This window comes from Somniosus microcephalus, chromosome 11 (assembly GCF_052327205.1).
Source record: "Somniosus microcephalus isolate GS21.2 chromosome 11, FLI_Smic_1.0, whole genome shotgun sequence".
NCBI classification, from domain to species: Eukaryota; Metazoa; Chordata; class Chondrichthyes; order Squaliformes; family Somniosidae; genus Somniosus; species Somniosus microcephalus.
This window is the reverse complement of record NC_140997.1, coordinates 6649704-6661805: the sequence shown is the minus strand read 5'-3', so window position 1 is coordinate 6661805 and position 12102 is coordinate 6649704. Positions and strand designations below refer to the sequence as shown.

At 49.8% G+C, this 12102-nt stretch overlaps 1 protein-coding gene across 1 annotated transcript in view; it reads left to right on the top strand.

Moving 5' to 3' along the window:
* Window positions 1-11789, top strand: part of usp31 (ubiquitin specific peptidase 31) — a 112883-nt gene extending 101094 nt beyond the window's left edge. The window contains exons 15-16 of the mRNA XM_086000063.1: window positions 65-220; window positions 1781-11789. Of these exons, the coding sequence (XP_085856189.1) occupies window positions 65-220; window positions 1781-3294 (1670 nt within the window). The 3' untranslated portion in view covers window positions 3295-11789. The remainder of the gene's footprint in view (window positions 1-64; window positions 221-1780) is intronic.
* The last annotated feature ends 313 nt before the right edge of the window (window positions 11790-12102 follow it).

The window sequence follows — 12102 nt, the reverse complement described above, 5'->3', positions numbered from 1 at the left end:
GTGTGTGCTTGTCCATATGTACATATATTTTGCTCTGTTACAGACGTATACTAATGTTTTTCAGGATCTACCAGCTCGTCTCTCTGTGAACACTGGATAAATCGCCTCGCGGGCAGCAAGCAGCCCAGCATCACGTCCGCTGCATCATCTCGCAGGACCTCTCTCGTCTCGCTTTCCGAATCCGTGGAATTTACACAGGACCGCAGTGATCAGGATGATGGTACAGTCCGCGCATGATCCTCAGCCCTGCCCTCTCTCCATCACCCCCATATTTCACTTTGAATTTCTGGCAATAAAGGTCTGAGAGCAGAGATTTCTCCTGTAACAAAACCCATTTAAAAAAGGAATAGAATCTTCATCTCTTTTCCCCCCCCCCCCACCCCCACCCACCTGCAGCACATTTAAGTATACAGAAAGTGGCACAGCTTTCATTATTTGTTCTGATGTGATCCCCGAGGGTGTGACGTGCTGGTGAAGTTGAAATGGTGTGTTCATTGAGGCACACTTGTCTCACTATCTGGCACTTGGGGGCCCTGTATCCTCTCCCAGTCAGTCATCCCTTGTACTGCCGTCGATTCACTGCGTTAATTGTGACTCATCAACCTCAGCTTGTAAAAATGCATCACGGGTAGCCACGGTGTTTCCACTTCTCGACCTCAAAACAGAACGCTGTTTTAAGACGACCAGTTGAAGCTGTGCTGTAAGGTGACCTTGTCACTATAATGCCACGCATGAGCAAACATTGCTTAATTCCCATGGTATTTTCCCATGTGTAAGATGCAGGACATGTAACGGGCAGCCGTGAAATATTGTTCACCATTGAGAAATTCCCAAGATTGAAATTAGGGGGGAAAACAAGGAAGAAAGGCCTGTATTTATAGGGCGTCTTTTTTACGCAGCGAGTTGTTGTGATCTGGAATGCGCTGCCTGAAAAGGGCGGTGGAAGCAGATTCAGTGTAACTTTCAAGAGGGAATTGGATAAATACTTGAAGGGGAAAAATTCACAGGGCTCTGGGGAGAGGGCAGGGGGAGTGGGACTAATTGGAGAGCTCATTCAAAGAGCTGGCACAGGGCCGACGGGCCGACTGGCCTCCTCCTGTGCTGTATCATTCTGTGATGATTTCGTGACCTCCGGACCTCCCAAAACGCTTCACAGCCGATGAAGTACTTTTGAACTGTCGTCACTGTTGTGATGTAGGAAATATGGCAGCCAGTTTGCGCACAGCAAGATCCCACAAACCGCAATGAGATAATGACCAGCTACTTTAGTTTCAGTGATGTTGGTTGATGGATAAATGTTGGCCAGCACACTGGGGATAAACTCCCCTGCTCCTCTTCAAAACTAGCGCAGTGAGATCTTTTACGTCCACCCGAGAGGGCAGATGGGGCCTCGGTTTAACATTTCATCTGAAAAGACGGCACCTCCGACAGCGCAGCGCTCCCTCGGTGCTGCCCGGAAGTGTCGGCCTGGATTTTGTGCTCAAGCCTCCGCTCTGACTTGGAGGCAAGAGTGCTGCCAACTGAGCCATGGCTGATACCGGAAGACACGGCTACTTGCTTGTCAGAGACTGCGTGTTTATGGTAAAAGTTTTAAAAGCACTGCTGGTTTTAATTCCAAGGCTTGGCTCCAGAAGGTGCTGACCCTGCTTTATGATGTCTGCACCATCGGTGCAGCGAATGTGACCTCATAGAGGTTTCACTCTGGTCTGTGACATGGTTGCTGCTCGTAATTTTTTCATCAGTTTGAAGGTCAGATTAATTAATTATTCTTGTTGTTCAGGTGGATTTTCTACTCGGCCCTTTGTGAGGAGTGTCCAGCACCAGAGTCTCTCATCCAGATCCTCGTTTGCCAGTCCCTTGGTGCTCAATGAGAACGGAATTAAGTCTCAGAGGCCGCTATCCAGCAAGCTGCACGTGCGGTCCAGTTCTCCATCACCATTCTCCTTTGAGTCTCCAATTCACAGCCCATCTCCGACAGCGGACGTACTGGGGCGCAAGAGCCCCAACCCAGGCACTTCCCCATTGCAAGACCAGGGGGCGGCTCATGCCGGCCAGTCCGGCAGAGCGCCCCTCGCAGTCATGGAAGGCATGGTCCGAGAGGAGGAAATGAAAGTCACCGGGAAAGCCACTGGGCAGAGTAGACCCACTTTGCCCCTTGATAAAAAGCTGGACCAGGGTGGCGCTGGCACGGGAGGATTGGACAAGCTGAACCCTTTGGTAGATGCTGTAGACAATCGGAAAAGCGCGACTGGCAGCCCTCGGTCTCCGAGCATCAGTGGGGCTTCCTCGGCCGAAGAGCAAAGACAAAGGAAAGGCCATGTGACAGCAGCAGCGAATGCAGAGAGCCCGCAGAAGACGACCGCTGGTTCCAGAGCGCTCCATGAGCACGGCAAAAGCTCTTCGGCCAAAGCTCAGTTAACTCTTTCTTCATCGCTCAAGAACCCCCAGAAGCTTTCCATCACGCGCGAAAAGGCCGAGACGAAAACGGGAGCCCGGCGTGCTACGTCAAACCCGGTCCTCCGAAAGGAATCAGCCAAAGCTCATGAGCTAGTTGCCTTGTCTGCGTCTCAGCAGAAACCGAAGCTGCTCCCACCTTCCCCGCCGTCCCCTTCCCCGGCACGGAAAAAGGTGTCTGGAAGGTCAAAGACTTCCGAGGGCCGGTCCAAACGCAGCCCGTCTCCCGAAAAACGCAGGTTGACGTCTTCTTCCAAAGCCAGCAGCACGGGCAGGCTGTCGCACGGTAAGTCGGGGAACCGATTGGAGAGCAGGAGGCTGAGGAATTCGAGCAGCAGCTCCTCCGTGACGGAAGCAAAGTCGTCGGACACAAGCTCGCGGACTGACTTGAGAAGGGACAGCAGCAAGTCGGATGACAAAGGAATGTCGTTCTTCCGGGCGGCGCTGAGGCAGAAGGAGAGTCGGAGGTCGGCCGACTTGGGGAAGAGCAACATTCTCGCCAAGAAGTCGGCAGACGGAGCTTCCAAAACGGTGAGCAAAAAAGTGCCAAGCGAGGGGTCGGCCAAGGAGGGCAGGCGATTGGTGACCGAACAGCTGCCGCCTGCCACGACCTCGGCCTTGACCCTGACCAGCAAAACGGCCGCGCGAGGGAAGTCGACGAGCAAAGACGTCACTCCCACCAAGCGCCCGCTGCTTCCCGCCGCCAAATCCAAGTCGGCGCTGCCAGAGGTGGGTGCCCAGTCGCCGGCGAGCAGGAAGAAACCCGCAGAAAAGACATTTAAATCCAGAAAGATTGTCACTAGCAGCATGCAGTCCGCTGCACGCCATAGCAAAAAGTAAATGCGGAAAAAACAAACCAATCAAAAGGAAAAAAGACTCCCCAAAAATGCTCGTCTGGTTTTGTTTCTGTGACACCTTCCTTTCTCTCTCTCTCTCCATTTATTATACCGGCTTTCTGTTGGAGGAAGTTTTTAAGTTTTAATTTGAGGTTAATGTGCCTACATCGGTTAGGGAGGATATTGATTTAAGCACCTTTTGTTGTGCCATCAAACCAAATAACGGCCCCGTGAGACGGACATGTGGTGTGCAAGGATCATGGAGCTAGTTCATCATTGTCCAGAGGCTGCCCTTTCCCTGGCGGGTTTTAACACAGCACTTTGTACCAACCTAGAGAACGTTCTTTTGTTGCAGAATAACACTATGTACTTGTTCAATGAATGATTTGATTTAAAAAAAAGTTTTTTTTTTATAAATGTTCTTTTCAAGACTAAAATGACTACTGCATGCTCTGAGGAAGCCGTCAAGTTAAGTAATCCGTTTCATTTTCTCCGATAAGGGTTTGTTTGCATGGCGCTGCGTTACACCTTGCTCCACTCTCGGTACTGTACAATGACGAGCCTCGGGTGAACCCACGAGGAATGAATGGGAGCAATGACTATTTTGGCTGCATTATGCCCCCCTTCTGAAATGGCCATGGCCCCCATGTTGGTAGCAGTTCTTCTCTGCTGCAGAAGGAAGAGTGAGAGAGATGGAATGGAACGAGATGCAATGCGTCTGCCATTTTCGCTTGGTGAGTCTGAGATCTGCATATTGCGCGTGATCTGTTGACTATCAGCAGCGTGAGGTATCTGCAGATTAATGGGAGCAGGGATTTCAACTTCAGTTGTGACTCCAGACTCCACGTTTCGAAGCTAAGTCCCCACACTGACCCAAGGTTTGAGCGCCCCTCGCATAGATCCTTCAATCTGGTCCAACGCAATAACCGGCCCCAAACATCGCTCCCTCGTCTCGCCACCATTTCACAGCCTGAAATGACCTGTTGGCACCTGGTTGTCCAGGTCTTGCCCAGGATTAACCTTTCAGTGACCCGGAGACACAATTCAGCTCAAATGTTTGTTGAGTCAGGAATAAGTGAATATTGACCCATGTGTGTAGGTATTCGAGTCCGATCTCTGAGGTTTGTCGGCACTTGTGGGAAGGTATTTGTGGGGTCACCAGCGAGTTATGGGGACCCAGTCACCCTGTTGAAAGAAAGATGTTCATGTTCCCCGAGCAACAAAGATAATCAAAAATAGTAGTTTCTACCAGGCTAATAAGCCAAGTCTGGCGTCACACAGCCGCCCCCGGTTAATGGTTGATGCCTTTTAGACCGAGTGTGCAAAAATCCTGCCTTTTGTCATTTAAAAAAAAATTAAGCTCTTCTATTTCGGGAGACATCTTGCATGAAATGTTTTAAAGGTTCAGTTTCTGATTTCATAGAATGATACAGCACAGAAGGAGGCCATTCGGTCCATCGAGCTTGTGCTGGCTCTTTGAAAGAGTTTTCCAATTAGTCCCACTCTTTCCCCATAGCCCCGCCAATTACCTATGTTGTACAATCTATCACAGACTCTACCCACCCATTGAATCTCCTCCCACACTCCATGTACACGCCCCTATCACAGACTCTACCCACCCATTGAATCTCCTCCCACATCCCATGTACAATCTCCCCTATCATGGACTCTACCCACCCATTGAATCTCCTCCCACACTCCATGTACACTCCCCTATCACAGACTCTACCCACCCATTGAATCTCCTCCCACAGCCCATGTACAATCTCCCCTATCACAGACTCTACCCACCCATTGAATCTCCTCCCACACCCCATGTACACTCTCCCCTATCACAGACTCTACCCACCCATTGAATCTCCTCCCACACCCCATGTACAATCTCCCCTATCACAGACTCTACCCACCCATTGAATCTCCTCCCACACCCCATGTACAATCTCCCCTATCATAGACTCTACCCACCCATTGAATCTCCTCCCACACCCCATGTACAATCTCCCCTATCACTGACTCTACCCACCCATTGAATCTCCTCCCACACCCCATGTACAATCTCCCCTATCATAGACTCTACCCACCCATTGAATCTCCTCCCACACCCCATGTACAATCACCCCTATCACAGACTCTACCCACCCATTGAATCTCCTCCCACACCCCATGTACACTCTCCCCTGTCACAGACTCTACTCACCCATTGAATCTCCTCCCACACCCCATGTACACTCTCCCCTATCACAGACTCTACCCACCCATTGAATCTCCTCCCACACCCCATGTACACTCTCCCCTATCACGGACTCTACCCACCCATTGAATCTCCTCCCACACCCCATGGACACTCTCCCCTATCACAGACTCTACCCACCCATTGAATCTCCTCCCACAGCCCATGTACACTCTCCCCTATCACGGACTCTACCCACCCATTGAATCTCCTCCCACACCCCATGTACACTCTCCCCTATCACAGACTCTACCCACCCATTGAATCTCCTCCCACACCCCATGTACACTCTCCCCTATCACGGACTCTACCCACCCATTGAATCTCCTCCCACACCCCATGGACACTCTCCCCTATCACAGACTCTACCCACCCATTGAATCTCCTCCCACACCCCATGTACAATCTCCCCTATCACGGACTCTACCCACCCATTGAATCTCCTCCCACAGCCCATGTACACTCTCCCCTATCACAGACTCTACCCACCCATTGAATCTCCTCCCACACCCCATGTACACTCTCCCCTATCACGGACTCTACCCACCCATTGAATCTCCTCCCACACCCCATGTACAATCTCCCCTATCACAGACTCTACCCACCCATTGAATCTCCTCCCACACCCCATGTACAATCTCCCCTATCATGGACTCTACCCACCCATTGAATATCCTCCCACACCCCATGTACACTCTCCCCTATCACAGACTCTACCCACCCATTGAATCCCCTCCCACAGCCCATGTACAATCTCCCCTATCATGGACTCTACCCACCCATTGAATCCCCTCCCACAGCCCATGTACAATCTCCCCTATCATGGACTCTACCCACCCATTGAATTTCCTCCCACACCCCATGTACACTCTCCCCTATCATGGACTCTACCCACCCATTGAATCTCCTCCCACAGCCCATGTACAATCTCCCCTATCATGGACTCTACCCACCCATTGAATTTCCTCCCACACCCCATGTACACTCTCCCCTATCATGGACTCTACCCACCCATTGAATCCCCTCCCACAGCCCATGTACAATCTCCCCTATCATGGACTCTACCCACCCATTGAATTTCCTCCCACACCCCATGTACACTCTCCCCTATCATGGACTCTACCCACCCATTGAATCTCCTCCCACACCCCATGTACACTCTCCCCTATCACAGACTCTACCCACCCATTGAATCTCCTCCCACACCCCATGTACACTCTCCCCTATCACAGACTCTACCCACCCATTGAATCTCCTCCCACACCCCATGTACACTCTCCCCTATCACAGACTCTACCCACCCATTGAATCTCCTCCCACACCCCATGTACAATCTCCCCTATCACAGACTCTACCCACCCATTGAATCTCCTCCCACACCCCATGTACACTCTCCCCTATCACAGAGACTAAGTTTGCGATTCCCGCTCTGCTCCCACAACCTCCCGGCCAAAAGCAAATATCAAAGACCCCAGTTCAAATTGCTCATGGAAAAGGATCCTAATATACTTATGACCTGATTACACCGAGCCAGACCAAGTCCATGCTCCGATTCACTGATGTGGCATCCTATTAAAGAGGTTTAACGATCTTGGGGGAATGGTGTTTACATGCAAGCGATTGTGAATCCGGTTCCGTGGTGCCTAATTCAATGTATTTCGCCGCTCTTGGCCGGTGCACGGTGGGAAATACGGTCACCTCCTGAGTGTGTGTTACTGATGTGCAATTACGGTATGGGCGAGATTGGCCGTTTAAAATTTTCATGAGCCTTTTACCAGCTTTTTGTGAAACCGGATGGGAACTGCCCGTGACATTGCCACTACCCTGCCCAGAGGCTGTGAATGGCGAATGATGCTGCAACTAACACAGGTGGTTTCACCACTAATTGAAAGTTGTGCAATCTCCTCACAGAGAAGCCAAAAGGACAGGGGCCTTGATGGCCTCGGTGCTGGGTTTTTTTTTGCACGCACACAGATCAGCATCGACTGTCTCCCACCAACCCAGAACTGAGATTGTAGCAAGGTTTGAAATTTACAGCAGGCAGGCTGTAATTACTCATTGTGGAACACCAGAGGTGGAAAGAACGTGCATTTATATAGCGCCTTTCACATCCGCAGGAAATCCCAAAGTGCTTCACAGCCAATACATGACCGTTGAAAGTGTAGTCAGTGTTAGGTAGGTAAACACAGCAGTCAATTTGCGCACAGCACAATCCCACAAACAGCAGTGAGCAGTTTACCAGTTTAGGTGGTGGCTGTAGGCTACATCCACATTGTCATTAAGTATTTGCCCCAATACCAGAAGCCCCCGGGCCTGAGGAGACCATATGCTGGATGCAGCATTCCAGCGAGTGCAGGAGTGTCTATTTATTGCCAGTTTCTGTGCGGGCCGAACTCTGCTTCTTACACCCGGGGGTTCATGTGCAGCATTAAGCATTAATCAGCTGAGCCACCCCGGCGTTTGCAATAGGCGGTGAGACAGGTCTTCGGCTCCCACCCAACGCTATGGATTAGCCAAACCCACTTGTGTTCTCTGCAAAAGCAAAGGTTGTTTCGCCAGGTGGCAGCTTGTGCGGAAAGCTTCAGCAGTTCCGGCCCCGAGTCCTTCCATGAACTCTTTCCTGTCCGTTCCCAGTTCAGTGTAGTGGAACACGGGTTGAGTTGTTGCTGCAACTACTCGAAGAAAACAGTTTCTCCATTATAAACTTCAGTAGTCAGTGACAGCACAGTAAAATCACAAATTAGCATTAAATAAAGGGCCTCTTCATCCCCAACCGTCCCTCGCTACTCGCTCACATGCCATCACCTAACTGGGTGTCACCAAGGTGTTGCACCCTCTGGTCTGGGCTCACTTGGCATTTAACATCCCTGTTTCTCACATTTGTTAGAGGCTTTCCAGGAGCTGTCTGGCTTCTAGACCCTGAGGGAGCTCGCTGTTGCTTGGTGTTCCAAAGATAAAGTGTGAAATAAAATGCCTTTATAGCTTTCAGGGAGCCTTTCCTCCTCTTCCTCCTCAGTCTTGTCGGCACCCGCTCTGATGGCACAGCAGGAAGTGCACCATCCGGTGTGGAACAGAGCCAAACGGCACAGGACGATCACAGATGTGACCCCCCCACCCCCCCCACTCTGCTGAGTTCATAGAATCATAGAAATTTGCGGCACAGAAGGAGACCATCTGGCTTATTGTGTCTGTGTCGGCCGAAAAAGAGCTTTCCAGCCTAATCCCACTTTCCAGGACTTGGTCCGCATCCCAAGTGCATATCCAAGTACTTTTAAAATGTGATGAGGGTTTCTGCCTCTCCCACCCTTTCAGACAGAGAGTTCCAGACCCCCACCACCCTCTGGGTGAAAAAAGTTCTCCTCAACTCCCCTCTATACCGTCCCCCAATTACTTTAAATCTCTGCCCCCTGGTTATTGACCTTCCTGCTAAGGGAAATAGGTCCTTCCTATCCACTCTATCTAGGCCCCTCATCATTTTATACACCTCAATTAGGTCTCCCCTCGGCCTCCTCTGTTCCAAAGAAAACAACCCCAGCCTCTCCAGTCTCAAATCAAATCAACTTTATTGTCATTGTTAGTGCACAAGTGCAGTACAACGAAATGTAGGCTTGCGGCTCCCGAGAGTGTACATTTAGATTAAGACATTTAAACATTCAACATACATTTGGCTTGTAATACATTAACATAAACATAATAAAGTGCATTGGCAGATGTGCAGGCTTTAGAGTTTATTTGTGGAGTTCAGTAGGATGACAGCCCTGGGAAAGAAGCTGTTCCTAAATCTGGTCGTTCGGGTGCGAATGCATCTGTAGCGTCTCCCAGATGGCAGGAGGGCGAACAGACTGTGGCTGGGGTGGGTAGGGTCTTTGATGATGGACCGTGACCTCCGTAGACAGCATTTCTGGTATATGTGCTCTATGGTCGGTAGCTGGGTGCCGGTAATGCGTTGGGCAGTTTTGACTACCCGCTGCAGGGCTTTCCGGTCATAGTATCTTTCCTCATCGCTAAACTTCCCCAGCCCAGGCAACATCCTGGTAAATCTCCTCTGCACCCCCTCTAGTGCCCAGGCCAGTGGAGGGGTGGGTGGAGCGACATGAGAATTCAGATGATGACCCGGTGCTGTTTCACAGACCCCCCCACACATTTACTTTTGTGCGTAATGGAGACTTTCTGCATCCCTTTGCTGTTCCACTCCTTCCCCCTGTTCATCCTCCTGTCTGCATGCACTGAAGGCAATGTATTACTATGCAAGTGCTGGGGCATTGGTTGCACTGAGGTACTTTGTGGTAGGTTTATTATCCCTTTTAATGTTGCATTCGCTATTTCAAGTGCTCCAGTCCTGGCTGTGTGGGCTGGTCTGGTTCCATTGCTTTGTTTGCACAACTTGATTTTCTTTCCCGGGTGTTGTGTGTGTGATCAATGTGAGTGATTGTCGATTAGTAATTTTATAATGAACAGAATCGCCTTTACTGAAGGCTGCAAACAAGGAGATTCGAAACTGAAGTTCACTCCCTCTGTTTGAAGCAAAACAGGATCTCAGTTTTAAAAAAAAGTTCCAATTATTCTTCGCTGACAATTCCGCCGGTGACTGAATTGTAAAAATGCTTTCCCTCCATCCTCGGTCTTCCTGATGCTCTGCGAAGTGGAGCGTGGTGTTTTTGCTTTTAAAGGGCTCCCTGTCGTTCTGAACGTTCCCAATAAGATTAATAAAGAGGGGCGGGGGGATAATTTAATGACTTCATTTTTAGTAACAGTCGGCACTCCCTGAGCAGTCGTCACAGTGAGGAGCAGGGCACCCCGGGCCCCAAATTTATTGGCCAGAGGTGCGATGTGTTAACCCTAGTGTGTGTGTATTTTGGGTTTGGGGCGGTGTGGTGCTGATTCCCTGATAGCTCCCAACCCTGCGATTATACAGATGTTAAACTGACAGTGGAAGTACACTAAATTCTTTCTAATAATACCCGGTTAAATGACTTGTTACATTTATGGTTTCTTTTACGGGGTGGGAGGCCTGTTGGGTTGTGTAAATCGAGCCATTAAATCATGTTCCCGAGTTATAGAGCGAGGGGATCTGTAACTCTGCAAAAACCAAAGTTAGTGACTTTGAAATGAGATGAATCCCGATCATATACCATTCTTTTGATGGGAATGGTTTGCCCGAGACTCGTCTCCCTGGGTGTTGTCTGGCCCAGGGTTCTGTAAGAAAGATTATTCCTGAACTGCCTTGTAATTACAGGCTTGTACACAGCAGGCGCTGTAAAGAAACACTCCAGCCTCGTTAGCAGCTGCCAGACTTTGATGTGAATGTACTCTGATCAATAAGACAGTGGGTGGTTTTAATCTGTACACCAAGTGTCGACCTGTGCAGGTGCACGGTTTGTAGATTGCACCTTGATTTTCCTTTTTTTAAATGTGGTATTCGGCTGCCGAGAGTTGGAACCACTTAGCTCCCACTGCCATTTTATTTCATTGTACACTGGAATAAAGAACTAAGAGGGGTCAGCCACGCTGCCCATCCCACCCCGGGGGTAGCACACCGGCAGATGCTGGGAATCTGAAACAGGGACCAGGGAAATGGCTCAGTCCGCCGGTCGGGTCAGCATCTTTGTGGGGAGGGCAGGCTGGTGCAGCGATGGGGCGCAGACCCTTTGACGCCAATGCGGTTCTTCTCAACGATGGGTCCACAGCCGAAACGTTTAATCCTCATCTCCGGCCCCCCCAAATCGGTTCTCCCCGCAGGCGCTGACTGACACACCGAGTGTTTGCAGCACTCCCTCTGTCCCATCCCACCCATGGCACTGAACACAGCGAGTCCCACTGAAGCTTGGTACCTGGGTGGGAAATGAACTGTCTGATTTAGACTGGGTTTGCCCTCAGCTGTGCCGATGACCCGGTGTGACTCCATGTACCCCACAACTCAAACAAAATATTCCAATGAACTTACAGCAGAGAGCTGCGAACAATATTGGCCCAAAACCCGAGTCTGGTGTAACTTTCTCCTTGTGAATTAGATCACCTATTTGGTGTTGCTGAAATCATTGGGTTTTTTTAAGTTATTTTAGGCAGGTGCATGAGAATGTGTTTCGATAATTTATTTGTATGTTTTATTAACAGGAGGTGTATGCACTTTTTAATATGCAGAATCTGTATTGTTTTCTATGTTTTAAACGAATGTTTCTTTGAGAACAGTTTGTATAAAGTTCATGTAAGTCAGAATAACCATACACGAGGAGCGAGAGTTACAAAAAATAAAAGAGGATCCAACACTTGTCTCCTGCTCTTAGTGTGTGACTTTTAATCTCCCCCCATCCTTTCTGCCACCCTCTCCTCAAGCAGGCGCCTTGCTCCAGTGCAGTTCCACAGTTGGTCACCTTTTCGGTACCTTAACCCAAAGTGCATTTAAGATCATCAGCAAAAGAACCAGAGGGGCGATGAGAATTTTTTTTACTAAGCCAGTTGTTGTGATCTGGAACGCGCTGCCTGAAAGGGCGGTGGAAGCAGATTCAATAGTAACTTTCAAAAGGGAATTGGAGAAATACTTGAAGGGGAAACAGTTGCAGGGCTGTGGGGAAAGAGCAGGGG